The sequence below is a fragment of the Lotus japonicus genome, chromosome 1 (genome assembly GCF_012489685.1).
Source record: "Lotus japonicus ecotype B-129 chromosome 1, LjGifu_v1.2".
NCBI lineage: Eukaryota > Viridiplantae > Streptophyta > Magnoliopsida > Fabales > Fabaceae > Lotus > Lotus japonicus.
The window spans coordinates 32,037,922-32,062,667 of record NC_080041.1 but is presented as its reverse complement, the minus strand read 5'-3'; the positions used below and the strand labels follow the sequence as shown (position 1 = coordinate 32,062,667).

The 24,746-nt window shown below is 40.1% G+C and overlaps 1 protein-coding gene across 2 annotated transcripts; it reads right to left on the bottom strand.

Moving 5' to 3' along the window:
* Positions 1-710: 710 nt before the first annotated feature.
* On the bottom strand, positions 711-24,429 carry LOC130734416 (auxin efflux carrier component 6). Of its 2 annotated transcripts, none has more exons than XM_057586809.1 (7): positions 23,859-24,429; positions 22,112-22,668; positions 5,574-5,775; positions 5,169-5,254; positions 4,309-4,466; positions 3,325-3,401; positions 711-1,471 (listed from the first exon to the last, which is right to left on the bottom strand). In XM_057586809.1, the coding sequence occupies exons 1-7, from the start codon at positions 24,287-24,289 to the stop codon at positions 1,405-1,407; spliced, it is 1,578 nt and encodes a 525-aa protein (XP_057442792.1). In that variant the 5' UTR covers positions 24,290-24,429; the 3' UTR covers positions 711-1,404. The 2 variants fall into 2 exon arrangements, with proteins under 2 accessions (XP_057442792.1, XP_057442791.1); XM_057586808.1 differs by lacking the exon at positions 711-1,471 and adding an exon at positions 1,485-1,883.
* Between the last annotated feature and the right edge of the window lie 317 nt (positions 24,430-24,746).

The following is a 24,746-nucleotide window of genomic DNA, read 5'->3' as shown; positions in this document are numbered from 1 at the left end:
GATTTCACACCCCTAATTTTCGGATTTTCAAGTTCCGAATTATTTCGGAATCTTAGATTCCGAAATTAATTCGTGATTTTTAGTTCAAAATACATCTAACACCACACTTTTGAGTAAAAAACCACACTTTTGAGTAAAAAAGTGCTTCGGAAACCTTATTTCCGAAATATTTCGGAAACTGAGTTTCCGTAAGTGGGGTGACATTTCTAATGGTTGGGGTGTCAAATCTAATGATCCTCACTGACTTGTGGGGTTGAGTTTATTCTTTTCATGGGGTGTTTCACATAACAATAATTTATAAGTTGATTGTATATGTGTAGTATGACTAATGCCTAGTGACTATATGTGAATTATATTAACAGTTTTATGTTGTGCAACTCAGAAAGAAAAATTTTAGTTGTCTAAATTATACAATAGAAATACATAATGAAAATAAAATATGTTTGAGGTAAGGGAATAAGTCGGATCACCACATACGGTCCACATTCAGGCAGAAAAGAGCAAAAGAATGGGCATTTTTTTGAAAATAATTTCAGCAAGAAACTATGATGCTAGAAGGCTTCTGCCAGAAGAAATATGATTAAGACTCATATAATCCATATCTTCCATCTTTAATATTTAGTTGGATCATAACCTTTTGTTACTATTTACAGAAAATTATAATCATTTCATATTACAAGACAATATCAAGTGAATCATTTTTTCTAACTTTGACTTCATAAATATTCAGATTGGTCTTATCTATTTAAATACATAAAGAGTTTAACATAAAAATTTAACCTGACAATATCATGTGAAGTTTCTAGAGGATAGATTCTTCGTCCGTTTACATATCATTCCCCACCTCTTTCATTAAAAGGATACACAAAATCTGCTTTTCAATGCCTTAATTCTGTGGTAACGAGGGCCTCTGTTTCACATACAATCAATTACCATATTCTCATTGGTTCAATGCATTGAAGACAAAAGGATGTTCACTTTAGAGTGGCATAAATTTTGCTAAATGTTGCCTTCCTACTTCATCTTTCCCCTTATGTCAACATCTGTTCCCATAACCTTTTTCCAACCAACAACAACAAAGCAGGTCTCCTAACCTTAATAATTAATGGTCATCATAGTATTTATTTCCCTTTCGGCTACCACTAATATATGTAGATATATGATCTGTCTCATCTTGTCACACCTCTAAATTACGTACAAGTACAACAATATAACCCTTTTCAGCTTTTGAAAGTGTTGGCCTAAGCTAAGTCAACTTCTCCGGAGGAAAATCATCATATATAATGGTGGTCGGTGCTGACAAAGTTATTGGGGGAACTAGAGAAGATTTTCCAATAAATATACTACTTTGCATCTCATACCTAGTCTATTCATTGTTTCACCTTTGAAGTATTTCCTCATCCTTCACAAGCCAAGAAGTATGTAATATAGGAGAGTTATTGGTAAGGATACTAGCATGCCAAAGATAACCCTGCAAAGGAAAAAGAAGAGCAATTTTGTTGAATCTGCGTATAGATTGCCCAAGGTTACATATGCAACTAATCTCTTTCAATGTTAATAATCCCAATTAACTTTAGCTATCTCTTACTTTGGAATTAAGAATCTCTTGAAAGGTAGCATAGGCATAAAAGAGGTAGGTCAAACGCCTTAAAAATCAAGTTTTGTTAAAGAAAAATGATTTTTAAAGTCTGCACAATGTCTCGCGGGTGTGACCTTCCTGCTGCTCTTCTTGCTTCTTACTGATGTTATCAATTGCTGCAGTTTGTTCTCAGTGGACTAAGCGTGAGGGAGCTTGGTTCTGTTGTTTTTTTTCTCCCCTGTTTCCGTTCTGCTTTCTGTTTTCTTTCTGTTTGTGTTCTCTTTGTACATGGTTTGAAATACTCCTGGTATTTCCTATCAATATATTATACTTTGCTAATAAAAAAAAAAGATATTTAATGGATATATGTGAGTTCTAGTGGACAAAAACGGTAAATAATGTGTTAAGTTAAAAAACATTACCATATATAACTAATTTCCAAAATGTATTTTTCAAGGTGTTGGCACTCAAAAATCTGTAACGACTACAAAGGTAGTCGAAGAGGTAAGCTAGCCGTAACATAGGAACTCGTTATTGGCCTAACAACCAAAATAATAGAGCTAGTCGTTGAGATGAAGCAGCAAGGGAGCCGAATGAAAAGAATCATGCATATGAACATGATTTGTGGGCTTAAGCAAAAGCCTAAGTTCAAGGGAAAATATATTTCAAAGCTAAACTTAGAAACTAGGGTTTTGGTGACGTACATAATTATGTTCTTAAGAATATGAGTGGTGGTTATCCATTAATGTGAAACAACTGATACTAGGAAGATCGATCACAATAGTCTTCTATGCTGACTAGGGGTAACAATACACTAACACCCTACAATTTGTAAATGGCTTGTGCGAAGAGTAGAACATGAGTTAGTGGTAACTTATCCTTACAAATAGGGAGATTGTCATCAGTATAAACACCCAATCAAACCATTAATACAATACAAATTATCATGTTGGTTTTTCAACCAACTCAAAGGCCAACCCTAAACCTAAAATCTATTTGAACCAATAAATGCATTCTAAATTTTAGTTCTCAATAATTATTTTTGTAGTAATGTACATTACTAACGGTCAAAACCCAAAAAAAAACTCGTATATCAATTGAATAATTGAACGTAGTTAAAGTTTAAATATCATGACTGCTTTGTGAGTTTTCAGCATCAAAACTGTTGTCCACTTATAATGATTACGTGCTTAATAAGGTGAAAGGGGGACTCGAAATTACTTAGGTTACTTTTTTATTTTAAAAGGCCAATGATCAATTTGCAATCACCATTGACACACTGACACATAATTATGTGTGTCCAAATTATACATGCCCTGGTTGTTATAGACATTAGACAATCTTTTTGATAGATTCTGAATCCTAGCTAGTTAGTGCTGCATAATAATCAAAATATTATGTGAGGTAGATTAAAAGTTCAATAGTATGCGTGTGACGTTATAAAACACTTTAATTTTTCTTCCCATCATTTCTTTCTCTTAGTACTTTATCCTCCAATAATATTCTACAATGAATAGTACCCCCCACTCGTGAACATCTAAACATCTTACTTATAATTATAAAAGATGCAAAACATTTTCCTACTCACATAGTACAGAGTAAATGAATGTTTGGTATCAAGCTAGCATTGTAATTTATATAGCTTAAAGAACTGCTCCTTATGTTTTAATTAGTATGTTTTAATGCTTTACATATTGGAAATCAAGTGCAGATTAAGATGTCTTCAATAAATTTTAAAAAATTACCCTGTGCTCAAAATATCAGGATGCAGCCCATATTCCCTTGCAAATACAAATGGTACAATCCCCTGTGGAAGTGCAGCCTGAGAAGCAAATGAGGGCAAAAAGAGAAAAAATGAGAGATATGATTAATGATGTGATGAGAAAATAGGAGAAATAAAAAGATAAAGAGAGTAGAAATAAGACGGTAAAAAAAGAGAAATGTAAGTATATTAAAACTCCAACAAAGTTAAGTAACTTATACCAAACAATTTTAGCTCAAACTCGCATAGGTGATATTTTCTTTTCCCTTTTGAAACATTCATGATTTTGGAAAGTGAAAACAGATTTTTTAGGCTGTGTTTGGTTTTCAGTTTGGAAGTCTGTTTATGACATTGGAATTCGAGATCACACATTCCAATGCCCCAAACATAAACGAGGCTTTGGACCTTCATTGAATGAAAACACTTTCAAACTGAAAACCAAACAGATACTCATACATTAGCCATGATGGTCAATTTGATCTTGAAAATTTGTTTTGCATACAAGTTAGTTAATGGAAGAAAAAAATAAATTTTGAAAATTCTAAATGCGTAAAACGCCGGTCAAGTGAGTCCCTACGATCACATTTGATAACTAAAGTGCCGGTCACATTCAAGGAGGGATTTTGAATATCTTTGAGTGAATTGTCAAATTGGTCTTTGCAAGTGTTGGACACTGACATTTTACACAATTAGGGACCGTGAGTATTTCCTAAGTCCATGGACGAATTTGCTAGCATCTAACACTTTTAGGGACCAATTTAACTATTCACTTTTTCTTCTTCTAGGGGTTAACTTGTGAGTGACAAAATATTTTAGTAACAAGTTAACCATTTGCTGGAAATAATTCTGATACCTCGTAACTACTTACAAATTTTTTCTTAATAATTAATTTTATGTTTAGATTCAATTGTAAGAATCTTTGAACATCCACACAAATTCATTCCCAATGTATGTATAACACAACTACCTGTACAATTGCTGTGTGCAATTTGTCCCCTCTCAATCCAATGACAATGGAGGATGCTGACATTACAAGAGGCCCGCACACGAAACGAATGGCCATTCCCATGGCTGCTCTTTTGGTACCACAAGCAATGATACGAGGCTGAAGGGCCATGAAAAGCCCTGCATATTTGGCAATCAGTCTCTGTCATTGTTTTTATTATATCAAAATATATATGGCCATTTTGGTACTCATATTGCAAGTTGGAAATAACTTCCATTTCACAAGTTCCATTTTCCCTCCAACATCATGTGCTATTGGATCATTTCACAAGACAAGACATGTGTTTTTGTTTTCCACATTTCTCTCTTTCTTCCTCTCCAATTTAATTAATTTTAGGTGGGGGATTTGTGTAACATGGAGAGATATATAGGAAGAAATAATCCATGTGTATTTGTGTGTGTCTATATATGAAATCTAACATGCACGGTATAAGTAATTATCCTCATACATATTTCTTTATGATCTAAATGTGTTTTTGGTTTGTGAGATATTGAAAGTTATTTGTTTTAGTCCTCTTTATTTTATTTTATTTTTTACTTCAATCCCTCTATTTTTGAAATATCCAATTTCAAACTGAGACTATAATACCCAAAAAGGAAATAAGGAAAATTCCGAATTAAGATTACTTTTTTAGTCAAATTTAGTCTACGAAACTGTCTTTTTTTTTATATTGGTACTCTTAGAAACTGAAACATAACTATTTCAAAAATATAGGGACCAAAGTCAAACATAAACAAAAATTGACTAAAACCTACAATTTCCAACAATAATGCAGGGGTAAAACACATATTTAACCTTATTTTGAATTAATAATAATGTACCTAAGCTAAACATAGCCATTCCAAGGCTTGCATCCGAGATGATTTTGATAGATGCTTTGATCAGACTAGGCATTTCCATGTTCCATCTGCATATTCACATTAATTATAAATTAAAATGTATTATACAAAATATAGTTATATTGCAAAACATAGTAGTTAATTATATACTAATGGATATGGGGCAGCCGCTGTCTGCTATTTAACCGTCTTTGTATTTAGATGCTATTTCTTAGTTGCGTTTTTCTGTCTTTAATTTTCCTCTTGTAACTGAAAAAAAAGGTTAATTATATACTAATGTAAAAATTGTAGAATGACAAAATAGCTGTCATGTCTAAGGCCAATTAAGACAGATAATACATGGTTCTGTTACATTTGGCAAATTAAAGGTTTCATTATATCACTTACTTGAAGGAGATTAGAGACCAAACAAGTCCTAATACACTAGAATATGTATTAGGGTTACGCGAAAGTTTTCTTCCCACTACTGTAAGTATAAGCCTTATCATGACAAAAGCATGTGGCATTTTCTGGTTACGAGCAGTTGTGTCTGCAGCTTCTTCCCCTGGCATTGAAACTTTGATGTTGTCTCTGAAGCTAATTTCTTTATCTGTCATAATACCCAAAATGATAATCATAATAAAAAACATTTCATAAGTGGTGGGTTTGAAGAGAAAATGTTCTATATCAACTCAAGTTTATAATCATCTGCCACTTGGGCACTTACATAGCACAATTGACTGAATTAAGAAACTTCGTGCATGTTTGGATATGTGTGGATATATGTTCAAAAACCACAATTAACTAAAATTATAGTAAACATAAGTAATTTTTCTTAATTTTATATGTAGTTTTCTACCGTGTAACAAAATACGTTTTTTTGTTCTAGAAGGTGTTTAGACCGACCACCCTATGGCCTGGTCACACGCAACCACTGACCTGGTACCTGAGCTGGTCGTCATTGAACAACCACGTTGTGGGACGAACCGGGCACAGTCATCACCAGTTGGAGATAAGATCCGATTCACTCAACTATATCATCGTTGACCCTAGGGACTAGCCACAGAGGCTAGGGACGAGGCTCAAAGCTTAGTCCCTAGTAACTAGGAACCTAACCGACAGATCTCTGCAAACAGCAGGAGCCCCAAGGAATCCAACGGCAGAGAGGCGCTCAAGGCCTAGGCACTCATGACGCCTCCTGGGGCTACCCCAACTACCCGGACAAGAATATAAGGCCCTCCCACTGAGTGCTCACTTAGATATTTACTAATCTAAAAACTTAGAGATTTCTCCTCAATGGTTTCTGAACTAATGTAGGCATCGAAGTGCCTTTTGCAGGGACCCCACTCGGGCCTATTCACTGTGCTCTCGTACCTCACGCCTCCACTCTTCAGTCCCAAACACTACCCCACTCCTTTCTTCTCACCTTAGAGTTCACCGCTCCCTCTTAAATCAAGACCTCCCGAGTAATTTTGTCGGTTTTCCCCGATCACTGTTGAAAATGAAATTTGAGGTACCTAGCTATGATTTGGTGTTATGATTAGGAGGGACTGTGTAGACTACTATTTTCACCACCAATTGGGAAATCATATTACCTCAACCATCATTACACACGTGCTCTTTGCCAAATGATGGCTACTATCAATTAAGCCTCAAACTAAGCAAAGTTGCAAACTCATATAATATAAAAAAGTAAATAAATTCCTATATTGCCTTGACCACTATGTTATTATTGTATTTATTTTTTACTTTTGTAAGTAGCTGAATCTAAACACTTTAAAATGGCGTGTGAGGGTGGGGACTGGGGAGGGACCACCTGTCTATAGTGCTCTCACGATCTAGAATCAATTATAAAGCCTCCTTTAGTTTAGTACTATACATATATATATATATATATTCATTTCTCACGTGCATAGTTCACACTTCACAGTTTATGATGGAACAAATATAACAAAAGAGCTCATAATTCTCAAGAGAGTCACTAAAGTTGGGATTGAAATTTCTTGTAGCTCAAAAATATATATACATGTTTCTGCTGAATTGAAAGCTCCCATGTGCATGTATGCATGGACAAACACTCACCATATTTGTGTTGTTTCCACTTTAGAAAGAGAAGTAGCAAAATTATCTATCTACCCACCCAACGTCATTTCACTGCACGTATATATGTTTGTCTAGAAATTTCGAATTGCACTAAGGAAATTAAAACAAGAAGAAGCTGAGCAAATTATTACACGAGCAATGAATGCCTGGGGATTCGAAAAAGACATTTGCTGGCGATGGTCGGGGACAAAACGTACACCCAATACCTGAAAAGTTCGCATGGTGTTTACACGGATTTTTGGTAAACAAATATCCTCTTAGTTCGACTAAAGGAAGTTTAGATTTCAGGGTCCTTTTGAGAAAACGTTTTGCCAAAGCGTAGTGTGTGGACGGATGTGTTTTCGACAACAATAAACAACTTCAAACGAAACTGGATTTTAATGAATATGAGTCGATTACAAAATAGTTAAGCAAATCAAAATAGCATGAAAGCAAATTTCGACAAAACAAGCTACACATAAGAACTGGGAATTAACAAACTGCAATGCAAGGAAATTAAAGCGTTGGTTCTGCAACATACTCCTCCATCATCACGTTCTGCTCTCGAAGTCTCATTGATGCGGACGTTTAGAGCTTTTAGTGAATTTTCAGAGTTTTTCAGTTGGGAACCCCTTCTTCTGCTGCTGCTTCCTCTATTTATATTGTTCTTTCTGCCCATGTTCTTGGCGGTTTTCTTTGGATGCACGATGGCTTCGTGGGTTTTGAATTTTGGCGCCATCCCCACGTTTAGCCGATGGTCTTCGCGCACGTGACTCTATTGCCACGTGGATGGTTCTGAATCGTGGGCAACCGTTGCTATTCGTGGCGTCGTGGGTGTACGCACGTGCTTGCAGTTGCTTATTGCTCGGTAACTGCTTCTTCCATTGAGATGATCGAGATTTCCTCATCTTCTGAGTGTGTCGAGTTATGGCTTTTTACTAACTTGTCTTTGGGGGACATCGTGTGCTGAGTTGCCGGCTTCGCCCAACCTCTTCTGTCGAGAAACCACTTTTTGCACCATGGTGTCGATAATTGTAATGCTTGTAATTTTGGCTTAACAGTTGCCCCCCAAAAATGTTGGTTGTCGACTGCTTTAGCTCAAAGACACCAAGCATTTTTTCTTATCGCAGCCGTTCGATTCCAACGATTCAGATGCTTTGTGCTCTCGACCATTCGATCTTTAAGTCCAATCGGCAGCCATAACGTCTGGTGACTTCTCCACTAGCTGACAGTTATAGCCTTTTTAGGGCCATGATTTCACCTATGCCAAAAAGCTGAGAGGTGATATGAATTAATTAATAAAATAATCGCTTGGAACCCAAAGTTTTTATAAATTGCTGCTCAATGCGGCTTGGGTTCCGTTTCCCCTTCCGTTTATAAATACCCTCTTGGTATTCCTTGTTCAAGCTTTACTCTTTCATCCAACCTGCAACTTCTTCTTCCAGACTTCATCACTTCATCTTCTTCCGTCTTCTCTGAAATACTTGCTGCGTCCTTCAATGGCTTCCAATCCTGAGCAAACCGTTCCGTTGGCCACCGAGCTTAAGTTGGATGAGTCCAAACGCGTGCCAATCCCAGAACCTCCCAACGAAGCAGAGAAGAGAGCTATCTGGAAATCCCAGGTACTCATTCCTTTCTCTGTTAATGGTACTTTACGCGCCATTTTGGGCCCTTTGAAAGTAGTGAAGCATGATAGGCCCAATAGTCTCCCTGAAGAACACGAATCATTTCACCCTAGCGTTAGGGGAGAGGAGCTCACTTTGGCATTTCAACCCTCTTACCGTATGCCATTTCTTTCTGACCCGAAACGAGCCTTTCGTTCGGCCCCTCCTAACCCTTCTGCTAACGACAAGGCCTACCTGAAATGGTTAGATAGGGTTGAAGGAGATAAGAAACAACACTGGAAGGATGTAGGGATTTTCGACTTGATTCAGTTGTCGAGATCTCCAATCTCGTATAACCCTGCTATGCTGTTGAGTGCACTTTATTTCTGGGAGAGGTCCACTAATTGCCTTCATGTTCCTTTTGGTATGATCACCCCCACTCTTTTGGATGTTGCTGCTATCACCGGATTGTGGCCCATTGGTGATGATTATCATTCTGCGCCTGCTCCTGTTAAACCCATCTCGATTCCTACTGACAACATTTCGTTTAGTCGATTCATTAAGGACCATTATGTCGAGAGTGGTGAGGTGTCTGATGCTGAACATGTCGCTTTCTTGCTGTATTAGCTGTCTGCTTATGTCTTTTGCACCAAATCTTTGCGCATACCCGCCAAGCTTTTGCCTTTAGCCAATCTGCTTCACGAGGGTCGACAACTTGCTATGGCTAGGCTCGTCCTTGGCAACCTGTATCAAATGCTGAATGAAGCTGTCGAGGATATCCGGAACACCAAGACCGTCTCTCTGAATGCGGCTGGACCACTTTGGCTGTTTCAACTTTGGTTGAATGCAGTCTTCGAATCTCTTCTGCCGGTACAAGATAATCCTCTAACTGCTTCTAACACCAGGATTGATGCCCATAGGCTCGAGACCCTGACCCCTGCTTATGATGCGTCGAGTTTCGAAGCGGACTTCAGGAAGTACTTTACCATGTTTCTCGAGCTGAAACACTACCGTTCCAGTTTCTCTCCTTACAGCAAGGCTATTCGTGGCCCTTTCTGGCTGAGGAATTCTTATCCTAATGCCTCTGATTCTGCGTTGCCCAAGGAACACCACATCACACTTTGGAGGACCCTCTTATCTCCTAGGGTTTTAACTGTGGGCTTTGCTAGCAGTGACTACACTCTCTGTGGCTACAACCCTCAATTGGTTTCTCGACAATTTGGGCTTAGCCAAGTTCTACCCAACACTTTATTTGACAAGAGTCTAGTCCTGTACCCCGGAGCTATTAAGAGGGTTTCTGTTTTCGACAAGACTGTTCAATTTTATAACAAGAAACTCCTCAACCTGAGCCCCTTCACTTACGCTCCTTCATATTATGCCACTAATGCTTTCAAAGCCTGGTGGTCTGAGTATTGGGCTCAAATTTCGAAGCCCCTCGTCGATTGTCTGCAATGCATGACAGATGCTTTTCTTTTGCAGAAGCAGGATCCGAAGAAGACCAAAGGTATGCACCTGGCAGAAATTCGATCTTTTCAAGAGTTCTTCGGTGTGGTATATTACCCAACTCTTCGCCTTCGAGATACAGTTGCGCAAGCAGCTCAAGTATTAAGGCAAAAATGGGAACTTAAAGCCAAGAAATCCAAGTTAGTGGTTCCTCCTGGTGAGGAAGGTCTATCTTTTGTTATTCGAAAAACTGGCTTTAGGTTCCCGTCTTTGCCTACGAGTAGGTTTGCATTGGCTTTTCCACCGGTCTTGCCTAAATGGGTTGACCATATAAACATAAATGTATTAGCCAATCAAGCTCTACCTCCTCGAAAGCGAGTGACTTGGACTAAGTACCACCTGTGGAACTTTCCGTATCATGTGCCCGTCGAAATCTTCAACCACATATCGCTGAACATGCGTATTGGTCAAGGTAATACTTCGACTTGGCCTTGGTTTTCCTGTTTTACTTCTTAATTTTTTCTTTTGTTTGCAGCTGAAGTCATTATTCGACCAGCTCCTCAAGTTATTTCCCCAGTGGCTCATTCCTCCAAGAACCACCCGGTCGTGATTGAGGATGATGATGATGATGATGAGGATGATGATGTCAGTCTTGCTGACAAGCTCAAGGTACTTTCCTTATGCTTTTACCTTTTCCTTTTCGATTTCCTTGGATTATGGGCTGACGTATATTTCGACAGAGCCGGAAACGGAAACCTAAGCCTGTTGCTTCGGCCGGTCAGAAGAGGGCCAAGGGGGTTGGTGTTTCCACCCCTAGTGGGGCTTCTAAATTGGCATCGGATGCTCAAACAGAAGTCGCTGACAAAGAGGGTGGTGGCGGCGCCGCCATTCAGGTATGTTCTCCATTCTCGAGGGTACCTTGTGATATTTTTGACCCGTGGTTTCCTAATCTGAGTCATCTCTTGTTTGTTTTGTTTCCTTTAGACTGATGTTCATGAGCACTCTACCTCCAATCCTCCATCCCGTGAGAATTCCCCAGCTCCCATTCCTGCAAAATCCAAAACTGAAGGCGTCGAGAAACCTCCCAAGGCCGCATCCTCAGCTAAGAAGACCTCCTCATCTGAGGGAAGGAGGAAGGTCAGGAGCAAATCTCGTCATAAGTCTCCTCGCCGTTCCAGAAGTTCTACCAACTCGAGCCCTTCCAAAGACTCTGCTTGCCAGGTATCTTTATACTTTTCATGTTTTGTTAACTCCTTTAATATGCGTTTTACTTTATCGAGAGGACATAAAAGGGGTTTTTCTTGCAGGAGACTCAGGGTACAACTTCTCCCCTCCGCGAAACAGAGCCCCTTCCAGGCAAGGATGACAGCCCTATGCCTCCTCCAAAATCGACTGCCACTGTGCAACATTCGCCTCAAAACAAGGGTGGCTCTTCATCTCATGTGTCTAGTGAAAAGCTCGACACTTTGTTTGAGGAGGACCCGCTGGCAGCTTTGGATAGCTTCCTCGATGGCACCTTGGAATGGGACTCTCCACCCCGTCAAGCTGGTGCTACTGCTGAGACTGCTCAATCAAGTGGGATAGCCAATTCTCAGCAGATCGAGGAGAGTATGGGTCGGCTGAAGGCTATTGTCTTCGCCAATGGGTTTCTCGACCAGATCCAAGCTGATCCTCAAACAAGCCATGCTGCTAAGGAATTGCTTGCCTTCCTTCTTGGCCAAAAACTCGACTCTCAACAGGCTGCTGCTTTGGCTAAACTTCAATCTTTTTTAGTGGATGCTTCGGCCACCTTTCATCAAATCAAGGACGTTGGTCAAGCTGTCAGCTCTAAGGAAGCAAAAGTCTCTGCTGGTAAAGCTCAAGTTGCAGCAATGAAAGAGGACTTCAAGAAGTTCACTGCTAGGAAGGTTTTGATCGCAGATGAAATCTCTGAAGTCGACATCAAACTTGAAGAGCTGCATCGAGAGATTACCAAACTGGAGAAAAAGCGAGCTGATTTGGTCGAGGAAAGCCCTGCTGTGAAGGATCAATTGGACGTGCTTACTAAAGACTCCAAGGCTTTGATCATCTCGACAAAAGAGGTTATCAAAGAATTGGAGATTGATCAGGCTGTGAAGAAGGGTCTCGATGCCAAGATTGCCACCTTTGCTGATTGTTTGAACTCTTTTAAGACCCTGCTGTAGAACTTTTTCTTTATTAATATGTAATGATGGCACTATTCTAACCATGGCTTTCGATGCCAATTGCGTGTAATATTTCGACAATGGTTTTGGCACCTAAGCCATATAATTTGACGTTTAATTTGCCAAGTCTTTTCAGTTTCCACTACGCATTTATTTTGACGGCTATTCATTTATTGTTGCATCGCTCAAACTTCCTTGCACCCCCTCACACAGTCGTCGCTTTGTTTCTGGGGAATGAACCAATTTATTGCAATCTCATACCACGTTTTCTTGATTCAATGCAAGTCTTTGTTCATTAAAAGCCAAAGCTATTCACGATGGTGGTGGTAATCTGCATGGCCTATAACCGTAAGATGAAGAGGATGCAACTGATTGCCACTAATTAATGCATTCCTTGGTTGTTACCCTATAAATGGAGCGTTTTTGGTTACTCCTTTTCAGTAACTTCTCCAAACTCTCCCTTGTTTCTTTTCCAGAATTCTTTTCCTGCTTTCATTACTCCCTTCAGTCATGGCTAGCCGTCGTGTTCTTAACCAGATCCGGAACTTGGCTTTTGATCAAGACTTATTCTGGGAGTTGCATTCTTTCCTCCCTTTGGCTGAAGAGCTTACGGGGCTTATTAACCAACTCCTTTCGAGGAATATTATTGCTTTGGTAAGAATTCCTCTTCAGGAGTTCTTGGGCCTCCTGCACGAAGCTGTACCTCTATATGAAGAACACCGGGAGCTTACTGCTCGAGTGTTCTTTGCTGAACACCAGATTGATGAGAAGATGGAGGAGTATGAAGAGTTGAAGGCTGCTCTTAGCCAGGCGAAACTCGAGGGGAATGTGGGAGCTCTGAAACCCTTGGTGGACAAGCTTTCTTCTACTGCCTGTGAAGAGCTGGATATTCGACAGGAGAAATAGCGACTGGAATCCCAACAAGAAGATGTCTTGAGGCGCATGGAGCCTCTTAGGGCCAGATACAATAGTTGTAGGGCCAACCCTCCTTTTTAAAATTTCTTTGCCATAGTTGTAATGCTCTATTCTATTCAATAAAACATTCGCATTTGGCAATTGATTCTCTTTTACTTCTTTATTCGATGTTTATCTCATGCAATGTTGGCTTATACGTTTTTAAATATTTGCCATTTATCGTCATTTGTCGATTACCTCCTAATTCCTTAATCGAATAAGCATTGTTTAAAAGTACTTTCTCGACTGAAAAAGGGCCTTCCCAGTTTGGGGACCATTTTCCGTAACGTTTATCTTTTTTATCAATTGGTAAGACGACCTTCCATACGTAATCACCAAGCATAAAAGATTTAGCTCTAACCTTTTTGTTATAAGCTTTAGCAATGCGATCCTTTTGCCTGGTTAAGGTATCCAACACCAATAGTCTTTCTTCGTCGAGATTGACTAGCTCGTCAAGCATCATACTCCAATAATCTTCACTTGGAATTTCCTCTTACCTTTGAATTCTGCATGACTGTAAATATACTTCTACCGGTAGTACTGCTTCTTGACCATATGCTAGTCGAAAAGGTGTTGCTCCGGTAGATTCCTTAGGTGAATTCCTGTAAGCCCAAAGCACTTGGCCTAACGTTTGATGCCAGTTTTTAGGTTTTCGACCAACATGTTTTTTAATCAAGGATATCAACATTTTGTTGGCTGCTTCGACTTGACCATTCGCTTGAGCATAATAGGGGGTCGAGGTTAGGAGTTTTATACCCCAAGATTCTGCGAATGATGCTACCTTTTGGCCTACAAACACTGTGCCTTGGTCTGTAGTAAGTGACTCAGGTAGCCCAAAGCGGTACACTATGTGATTCTGAATGAACTCGATCACCGTGTCCTGGGTCACATTTTGTAGAGGAATTGCCTCTACCCACTTGGTAAAGTAATCTATAGCCACTATGATGTACTTATGCTGCCTAGAAGAACATGGGTTAATTTCACCAATTAGGTCTAAAGCCCAACCCCTGAATGGCCAAGGCTTAATGATCGAGTGTAGTTCACTTGCTGGCACATGTTGTATCCCCGCGTGTCTCTGACAATCTTGGCACCTCTTGGCATACTCCATACAATCTTTCATAATAGTAGGCCAATACATCCCTTGTCGAAATAGGATCCATTTCATCTTGATTCCTGCCTGGTGGGCACCACATAGCCCGTCGTGAACGGCCGAGATCGCTATGAACGCGTCGTCTTCACTTAAACACTTCAGTAGTGTTCCGTCGACGTTTTTCTTGAATAGTTCGTTTCCCATGATGACATAGCTCATTGCCCTGTATTTTGTCTTTCTATCTGTAGTACCCACAGGATTTTGCAAGTAATCGACGATTGGCTTTCTCCAATCATTAGGTGCCATATTGTCAATGACCAGGATGTCGAGGTTAGAGGGGTTCAGTTTTTCTTTGACCTCGATAAGCTCTTTTAACCTACATTTATCGACCATATACCCTGATGCGATTTGTGCCAATTCATTGGCTTCTTGATTGTCCACTCTGGAAACGTGACCTAGCCTAGCTTCGTCGAACTTGGCCAATAAATTACTAGCTTTCGTGTAATACCTAGCTAGATTTTCACTAATGCACTTGTATTCCTTGGTAAGTTGCTTTATTACCAATTCAGAGTCCCCTTTTACGACGACATTCTTTGCCCCGAGGGCTATCAAAATCTCGAGGCCTGATGTTAATGCTTCATACTCAGCCTCATTGTTTGAGCAGTTACTCTTAATCCTAAACTTGAATTTCGTGGGGATGCCCCTTGGGGATACGATGAACATCCCGATCCCAGTGCCATTCTTATGGCTAGAACCGTCGAAAAATAGCTTCCAAGGTTGGATGCCTACGTAAGTTATGATTTCTTGAGGCAGAGTATGGTCTGCCAAGAAGTCAGCAATTGCTAGTCCCTTAACTGCCTTTAGTGGGGCATAAGTTAGTGAATACTCGGTTAAGGCTAAAGCCCATTTACCAATTCGACTATGCAAGATAGGTTTGGATAACATGTGCTTTATTATATCATAATGAGAAAAAACCATTACATCGATTGGCTTTATATAATATTTCAGCTTTACACAAGAGAAGTACAAGCATAAACATAATTTCTCGATCATGGTGTATCGAGTCTCTGCATCATTTAACACCCTGCTTAAGTAAAATATGGCTCTTTCTTTGCTATCTTCATCTTCTTGAGCCAACATGCTTCCGATGGTTCCATCCGTGGCAGAGATATACAGCTTCATTGGCTTTCCTCTTATAGGTGGTGCCATTATAGGTGGGCTAGACAAGTACACTCTGAGTTCATCGAACGCTTTTTGATGCTCTGCTTCCCAGCGGAACGCGTCTTCCTTCTTAAGTCGAAGAAGTGGGGAAAATGACTTGGTCTTCTCACTGAGGTTAGCAATGAATCTCCTTAGGAAGTTAATCTTTCCCAATAGTGATTGCAGTTGTTTCTTGCTAGTTGGTGGACTAGTGTCGAGAATGGCTTTAGCTTTGTTTTTGTTGATCTCAATACCCTTTTTATGCACCACAAAACCCAAAAAATCACCTGCAATCACACCAAAGGCACATTTAAGGGGATTCATCTTCAAGCCATATTTTCTCATCCTCTCAAATGATTTCCTTAGATGCAACAAATGGTCATCCCTTGATGGGGATTTCACCACAATGTCATCAATATAAACCTGCATGAAGGTTTCTATAAAATCATGAAAAATGGTATTCATTATCCTTTGGTAGGTCGCGCCAGCGTTTTTCAACCCAAATGGCATGACCACCCACTCGTACGTCCCCAAGGCACCGGGACATCGAAAAGCTGTTTTCGACACGTCCTCTTCTGCTATGAAGATTTGGTTGTAGCCTGAGTAACCATCCAACAAGCTTAAGTATTCATGACCAGCAGCTGAATCCACCATCATCTCAGCAATAGGCATGTGATACTCGTCTTTTGGAGTGGCAGCGTTAAGATCTCGGAAATCTATGCAAACTCTCATCTTCCCATTCTTCTTGATTACTGGAACCACGTTGGCTAACCAGTCCACATATCGAGCTGTTCTGATAAATTTACACCTGAGGAGTCTTTCGATTTCTTCCTTGATTTTCACCAACACATCTGGATGGAACCTCCTGGGCAGTTGCTTGACTGGTTTCTTGTTTTCTTTGATGGGTAGCTTTGATCTGCTTGTACATTTTCGACAACTCCATCAGCCTTCCAAATGGATATACGTTGGTGTAAGGTTGAAGGCACTGCCCCCACGCCATGAATCCATTCTCTTCCTAGCAGCAAATTGTAATTGGCCTTCGAAGGGACCACAATGAACAATGTGGAACGGGCTACTGTTCCTACGGTTATGTTCAACATGATTGCCCCTAGGGAAGAACCTGTCTTTCCTTCATAATCGGAAAGCACCATGTCATGTGAGATTAGATCCGCTTCAGTTTTACCTAACTTCTTGAGCATAAATCCGGGCATGAGGTTAATTGCAGCTCCCCCGTCGACAAGGACTTTGTTAACACCCTTCTCCTCGACTCTGGCCCAAACAAATAGCGGTTTCAAATGGCTCTTCATTTGCTCGGTTGGCCTTTGGAAGATAGCTCTTTCATCTTCGACGGATCCTCTCTGCATCACATAATAACACAAAGGATTGTCATCTGGTTCGTCGTCGACATAGTAGTCTTCCTCACTTTCAGTGACCTCTGAGATTCTATCGAATTCTGCAGGTAGGATGGACACGATGCAGATGATGTTGAGCTCTTCTCCCTCACTGTCGTCGAAATCTTCGAGCATGTCTTCATCCTCATCCTCGACGACATTCTTCCCTTTTTCCTTAGCTGGATTTGGTGGTATGGTTGTTCCCTGTTTGATGGCGTGATCCAGCTGGTTGATAATCGACGCCACACTAGGTTCATTGCGAGAGTTATCTTCTGGCTTTATGTCCCATAGTGAACGGAACTTGCCACCTCTTTCCCTCTCAGCTTTCCTTTTCCTCAAAAAACGCCTGAACTGAGTCCTGGTCATCTGCTCAGGGGCATAGTAGTTCTCAGAGCCATAGGAGTAACTTCGTGACACACGGGAATTGTTGATGTAAGAGGATCCCTGGCCTAAGTCGATTTTCTGCCACTTAGGGTATGGTTTTGGCCTTGGAGGCGTTGGCCTGAACCATTGGTTTCTTGGCAATCCAGCATTGGGGAGGTAAGTTTTGTCTTTACTGCTTGTTTTCTGGCCTTTATGGCCATCGAGTTCCTGGTCTCTTTCGACCCACTCCTCGTGAGGGTACTTCAGTCTCCTGGATACAGGAGCCTTCCTCTGATAATGCCTTTTCATTTCTGAACCTTGATAGGCCTTGGCTGCAGATTTGTCGAAAACAGCGCTGCATCTAGGGCACAGCATAACTTCTTTCTCGCCATCTTTGCTGCGGGATAGAAACTCGACAAGGGTTTCTCCAGCCTTGGGGTAAACCTCTTCCAAGTTCACTTCTTTCACGACGTCTGGTTCTTCGACAGCCGTGTTTTCCTCCTTTGCCTCCTCGAGTGTCAGGCCCAGATTCAGCTTCTCGGAAATGTCAACCATGCCAATGTAGAAAGGTTCCACGTAGTTGGCTTCAGCTACCTGCAGTGGGTCGGAGTCAATCTTCATTTGACTTTTGGCTTTTTCGTCATATTTGAGCCTTCCTGAGTCCAATGCCCCCTGCACGAGGTCCCTGAAACGAACACATTGTGAGGTCCAATGACCAAAAAAGTTATGATATTTGCAATATTTCTTCCCTTTCCTTTGTTCAGGAGAGGGAGGTTTTTGGTCTTTGGGGACCACAAGCAAACCATCAGACACAAGTATATCATAGATTGCATCACATTTGGCCACGTCAAAAGTATAAGTTTTCACAGCAGGAATCGTGTTCTTGGGGTTTTCCTCCCCAAGTTTGTTTTCACGTGGTTTCAATGCTTTACACACATAAGGATCCCCTGGCTGAAGTTCAGCCAGATTGACGTCATTCAAATCGACGTCCGCAGGGACTTCTCGATAGACACATGGACTCTGACCTACTGAATCCGCATCTATGTACGCTACCTTCTCTTTCTTTGGCCACTTAGTAGTCTTGGCCCTTTCCTCTGACTTTTCGGCCTTTAGCAATTTGATGTGCCTCACTCTATCTGCGAGCAAAGACATATCTCGAATATACTGAGTGTCGATCTTCTTTCTAATAGAATACTCTAGACCACCAGCGGCTAAGACAACTAGCTCGTGTTCAGGAACATGGGTGAAGCATCGAGATTTAAGCATCCTAAACCTGTTTAGGTAATCATCAATAGACTCTGCTGGCTTTCTTTTGACACTAGCCAGGTCCTTCAAACTTACTTTGCACTCTCCCCTAAAGAACTGTTCATGGAAAATTCTTTCCAACTGGGCCCATGTATGGACTGACCTAGGAGCGAGGGTGGTGAACCAAGTAAAGGCATTCTTGGTTAAAGAACTCGGGAAGTACTTCATTTTTAAATTTTCATTGATGGCTAAGTCTCCTGCTTCGATTTGGTACCTGGCTATGTGTTCTACTGTGGACTCTCCTGAATCCCCTGAGAACTTAGTGAATTTGGGGACCTTCCAACCTCGAGGAAGTTCTGATTTGAGAACTTCCTCTGTAAAGGCTGACACAAAATGGGGTCTATTCGCGAAACCCACGTTGAAACCATGTTGGTTCAACAATTGCTCCACCACAGCAGCAACATTTTGTTGCCCCCCAGCGTTCTGGTGTCGAATTCTTTCTAGCACACCATCAGCGTGTTCTTCCCTGTTTACCATATACACATTTTCCAATGGTGGCTGCACTGCCTCGTACAAAGGGTTTGCCCTCATCTCTTGGTGTTGCGGCGCTTGATAGCGCACCGGGGCAGGGACATGGTTAGGCAACGGGATTTGGTTAATCCCTGGTGCCGGTTGGACTTCGACTGGTGCCCCCAGGGCTGTCGCCAAACGATCCATCTGTCGTGCCAAATGCTGATTATTGGCATTATTATTTTGGAGCACAGGGTTGATTAGCTCACCTATCTGTCGAGATAGCATGTTAACCATTTCATGGTTACTATCATCTACTTGCTGCCTAATGGCTTGAAGTGAACCATTATTCATACCTGTAGATAAATAAATTTGTGAACTAGATCCAGGAATAGGGGGACTAACTCGACTTCCCAAGTTTAACATTGTTCCATTTGCCCCAAAAGGGGGTATGCTGAATGGGGGAACATTTTCAGGGAACGTCGAATACGTGCCTTGTATGCCTTGCATCATAGATGTAGGCATACCGTAAGGCATGTCCCTCGTAATCGTTGGAACAATTTGTGCCTGTACTGATGTAGATACAGGCATTTCTGCAACTGCAGAAATTGCCACGTTCTGGGTTGGCATACTGGTGCCATGCCCCATTCCAGTAGACACTTCTTCATTATTATTACCACTACTTCCCCCAGGACTACTTTGATTGCCCACGTTAGATCCTTGTGGGGAGGTTCTTCCTCGGTTGCTTGCCATACTCAAAGTCTTACCACTTCTCAGGTGCATATAAATCACAATCCAGGCAAGTAACAAATACCAAATAGCATGCAGCAAACAAAACACACAAAACGCTTCTGTAAAACTTAGTTTTCACAAAACTGTCCCACCAGGTGTGCCAATTTGTTTACACGGATTTTTGGTAAACAAATATCCTCTTAGTTCGACTAAAGGAAGTTTAGATTTCAGGGTCCTTTTGAGAAAACGTTTTGCCAAAGCGTAGTGTGTGGACGGATGTGTTTTCGACAACAATAAACAACTTCAAACGAAACTGGATTTTAATGAATATGAGTCGATTACAAAATAGTTAAGCAAATCAAAATAGCATGAAAGCAAATTTCGACAAAATAAGCTACACATAAGAACTGGGAATTAACAAGCTGCAATGCAAGGAAATTAAAGCGTTGGTTCTGCAACATACTCCTCCATCATCACGTTCTGCTCTCGAAGTCTCATTGATGCGGACGTTTAGAGCTTTTAGTGAATTTTCAGAGTTTTTCAGTTGGGAACCCCTTCTTCTGCTGCTGCTTCCTCTATTTATATTGTTCTTTCTGCCCATGTTCTTGGCGGTTTTCTTTGGATGCACGATGGCTTCGTGGGTTTTGAATTTTGGCGCCATCCCCACGTTTAGCCGATGGTCTTCGCGCACGTGACTCTATTGCCACGTGGATGGTTCTGAATCGTGGGCAACCGTTGCTATTCGTGGCGTCGTGGGTGTACGCACGTGCTTGCAGTTGCTTATTGCTCGGTAACTGCTTCTTCCATTGAGATGATCGAGATTTCCTTATCTTCTGAGTGTGTCGAGTTATTGCTTTTTACTAACTTGTCTTTGGGGGACATCGTGTGCTGAGTTGCCGGCTTGGCCCAACCTCTTCTGTCGAGAAACCACTTTTTGCACCATGGTGTCGATAATTGTAATGCTTGTAATTTTGGCTTAACACATGGGCATGCGCAAGAAAAATACACCAAATCGGCAAATCTTGACGTTTTACTGAAATTTTATGCCGACATATTTCCAATAAAATCTAATATCTTCTTCGTCCAATTCCCACTATACGACGGGGTTTGTTCACGGGACAGTTATAGTAATGGATTTTGGATCTAATGGTTTAAATTGTAGAACCAATAACGTTTGGTCTATACACTAAAATTGTGCATCTAGTGACTATAAGATAAAAAAAGATGAGATATAATTTAAATTTGATATAAGGAGCGTTAGTAACCCACTCTTTTACACGAATATTTTATTCAAAACTAATATGTTGTCACAAGCACTCTGACCTTGATTTTTCGCTTGTGATTTTTGAGACGGATTTCCAAAGCTCTACATTCTGCTTGGCTGAAATTCAGGCTGAAGTTCTGTTGCGTCATGTTTTGACACTTTGCCTTGTGATTGTCGTCGTTTTAGTTCTTTTAATATATTGGAAAGATAAATTACTCCCTCCGGTGATTGATTCCTAGATCTCCCTCATCTCAACTCATATGTCCCTCTCCCTCAGTCTTTTAATTTTTCTCTTATGTGGGGAATAGAGCAGCTGTTGCTAAATTGGCCTTTAGTTCCCCTGGTATGGAATGGACTGAAGATGTTCATTCAACCTAATTGTGTATTAGGCATAGGCGCATAGCCCCTAGTTTTTACTTTTAATAAGGAAAACTGCACTAAAATTTTCCTAGGCTTACCATTGTTGCAACATGCAATGACCTTTCCTTGATTAATTAATAAGATAAGATACTAACCATCTTATTTTATTATGAACATTGCACTGAGCTCTTCTGAGATTTATTACAATTACATTAAATTCTTCTAAGATTCATTATAAAACTTAATACCTTTCTATTGTTCTAAATGATATATAAAGAAGAAGAGTTACATGCGTTTTAAAAAATAAAAAAAAAATGTAAGGACAATAATAATAAACAAACTTTAGTAAATGTGAATGCAATTACCCATTTTTCAATATTATTATGTTTAATTTAGAAAAAATTTCCAAAAAGAATATTTTAAAAAATAAACCAACTAGAATTAGTGTGATAGTCTTTACAAAGTGTGATATTGACTTTGTAAAAAGTGTGATACCGAAGGACCAAAACCAAACCACACACGTACCTGACTGCGTAATGTCCTTGCATCCCTGTCTCTCTTCTACTTGGCATTTCCCCGGCGACATCTGCCGAGAAACCCTCCCGCCGCCCACCGGAGACCTCCCCCATACCGGCGTTCCCGCCGTGACCTCCGTCTCATTGAAATTTGACGCCCGCGGCGTGGGCTGAAGCGAGTACGCGTCGGAGGAGGCGCATCCGGATAACCTCGGGCTCGCCGGCGGGTATCCAAAGGAGGGGTCGCCGTCGAGCAGGTGCAGCGGCGTGTTGATGGAGAAGATATCGGCGTTGGTGAGATTCGAATGCCTTGGAGTGATAACGGCGTTGCCGATTGATGAGGTTGAGTCCGGAGCTGAGGAGATTGATCGCCGGATTCGCACGCTGATGCGGCCGTGGGTGTCGGTTTCCGACTGCGTTTGCAGTGGCACGTCGTGGCCGTCGAGGGAAATCACGTCGCCGTCGACCTCGATTTTGGTTATGGACGCCGCCGTGTCCCCAGGGAACTCGGTTTTGATCAAAAGGGTCGCTGCTCTGTATTCCAATAGAAACAACAGTAGAGTATACCTGAATAATTAAAAAACATTTTAGAAAAAACAAAATATAATATAATATATCATCAATTTAATATTTTTTTATACATCGAAAAAGATCATCAATTTAATATGTGCATTCACCTATAATTTATTTTAAATAGGCTATATATTATTTTGTAAACTTTAAGAACATGATTTATTCTTTCAAAAAAAAAAAAAAACATGATTTATAATTGCATGTTTTGTTTTCCTCTGAAATCTTAACAACATGGATTTCACTGAACCATATTTTGGTCTCCCAAGATTATTAGGTAGGTGATCACTTTAGTTTGTAAAAGATTTGAGTTATCTTTTTCATTTCCTAAAAATGAAAACTAAAATCAACTTAATCCTTTTTCAGGATTAAATATTTCTTATCTTTCAAAAACTTTATCTCTCAGTCAAAGTGATTAGTCAAATATTTTTCAGAAACCAAATTAATATTGGTTTATTGAACTCAAACCTACAAGTATATGTCATATATTATTATTATTATTGATATTATTATTATTATTAAGAAATTAATAGAATTTTTGTTTTTCTTTTGTAACAGTAACTTAATTGTATATCTGTTTTTCAAATTTTCTGAAAAAAAAGACATTTTTATGATTTTTAAATAAAATTGTAAAAACCATAACTAAGTGAAAGTGAGGTCATAGTTTTACAATGGGTTGTCTAAAATTTGGGTTAAATAACTCATCATCCAATCATTTATATATCATTTATCTCATTTATAAATTTATTTCCAACTCATTTATCTACAATGTGATTAAATGATGGGTTATTTAACCCAAACTTTATCATGAGTCATTTACACAACCCTTTTATAATTAAAGACAAAAAGATGAAAAAAAGAACTGAAACAGTACTTGAAAAATGTTGCTGTAGATACAAAATTAGTAACATGTTAGTTTTGAAATAAATTGTAACAAGAAGGGAGGCATATAATAACTTCAATTTATTTTGTCGTGAAAAAAAATGTTGTTTTATTAACAAGAGAATCAAATCACATAAAAGAGAAGTGATCGAGTTAAAATTTTTATATTTTATTTGTTAGTGTGTTTATAAAAATTTATATTGGTCAATTAAGTTGTGAATTAGTAACTCATATGAATATATCATTTAGGTAACCTACAAAACAAAACTAAATATACAATTGGAATTGAGTTCATTTATTTATACCATATGATGCATTGGAGCACAACGAGTTGCACCATGAGGCCTTGCGTGAATTGGCCGTACATGGCTTGGAGTAGAGGAATCCCCATGACAAGCGTGTTGGGCAAGGTTGCGAGCGAGAAGAGCGTGATAAGCCAGTCGAGAGATCCAGAAGCAAAAAAAATAGCCCAGAGAAAGAGGAAGAACAGCACGACGAGCTTGGAGAGCGTGTCCGCTATGATGAACTTAGCGTCCATCTCATAAGGATTGTTGATGGAAATGAAATGGAAAGAGAGAACCGGAATCGCAAACACCGCCACGAAACGGTTGACGCCGGAGCACTGCTGTGGGGTGAACATTTTGCACCATTTCACTGATGCGTAAGCTACCAGCATTGCGAAATATAGAGGCACCATGGCGCACATCACGTTGTACAAATCATCTCCTGTAACCATCTTTTGAGTGAGATAGAAAGTGGTGTGGTTGATTATAGCTAACCTTGTAGGAAGGGGCCAGAGAAGAGTATATTATATTATTATTGTTGGTGTTGTGTTTTCACTGTGGGTGAGACTTGAGAGATAAAAGGGGGTGGGGGTCTGGGGGAGAATGAATTGTGGGAATGGGAATGGAAATGGAGGGGTTTTATAAGGAATTCATGGACTGCTTTGCCCTTCTGAAGCATGTAATTTACTTAGTATTGGAAGGTATTGTGCTAAGTGCTTGCTTGCGGTTGTTAGTGTTAATGATTGTCAAATATTACATGTTTCAGCGTGGCAAAAGTTTGGATGAGAATCATATCTGCTATCTTTTGCTTTTATTAGTGAAATCACTATACACGTCACGTACACATTGATACCACCGTAACATAATGATGATACGTTTACATCTCATTTTTTATGCACCTTATTTTCA

What these genes read in the sequence shown, in the direction of transcription:
- LOC130734416 (XM_057586808.1), bottom strand. Translation starts at nt 24,289, where the DNA reads ATGGTTACAGGAGATGATTTGTACAACGTGATGTGCGCCATGGTGCCT. An exon ending in GTGCTCCAATGCATCATATG is followed by an intron (nt 22,669 to 23,858) that starts GTATAAATAAAT and finishes TTAATTATTCAG; the next exon opens with GTATACTCTACTGTTGTTTC. An exon ending in TGGTCTCTAATCTCCTTCAA is followed by an intron (nt 5,255 to 5,573) that starts GTAAGTGATATA and finishes GTGAATATGCAG; the next exon opens with ATGGAACATGGAAATGCCTA.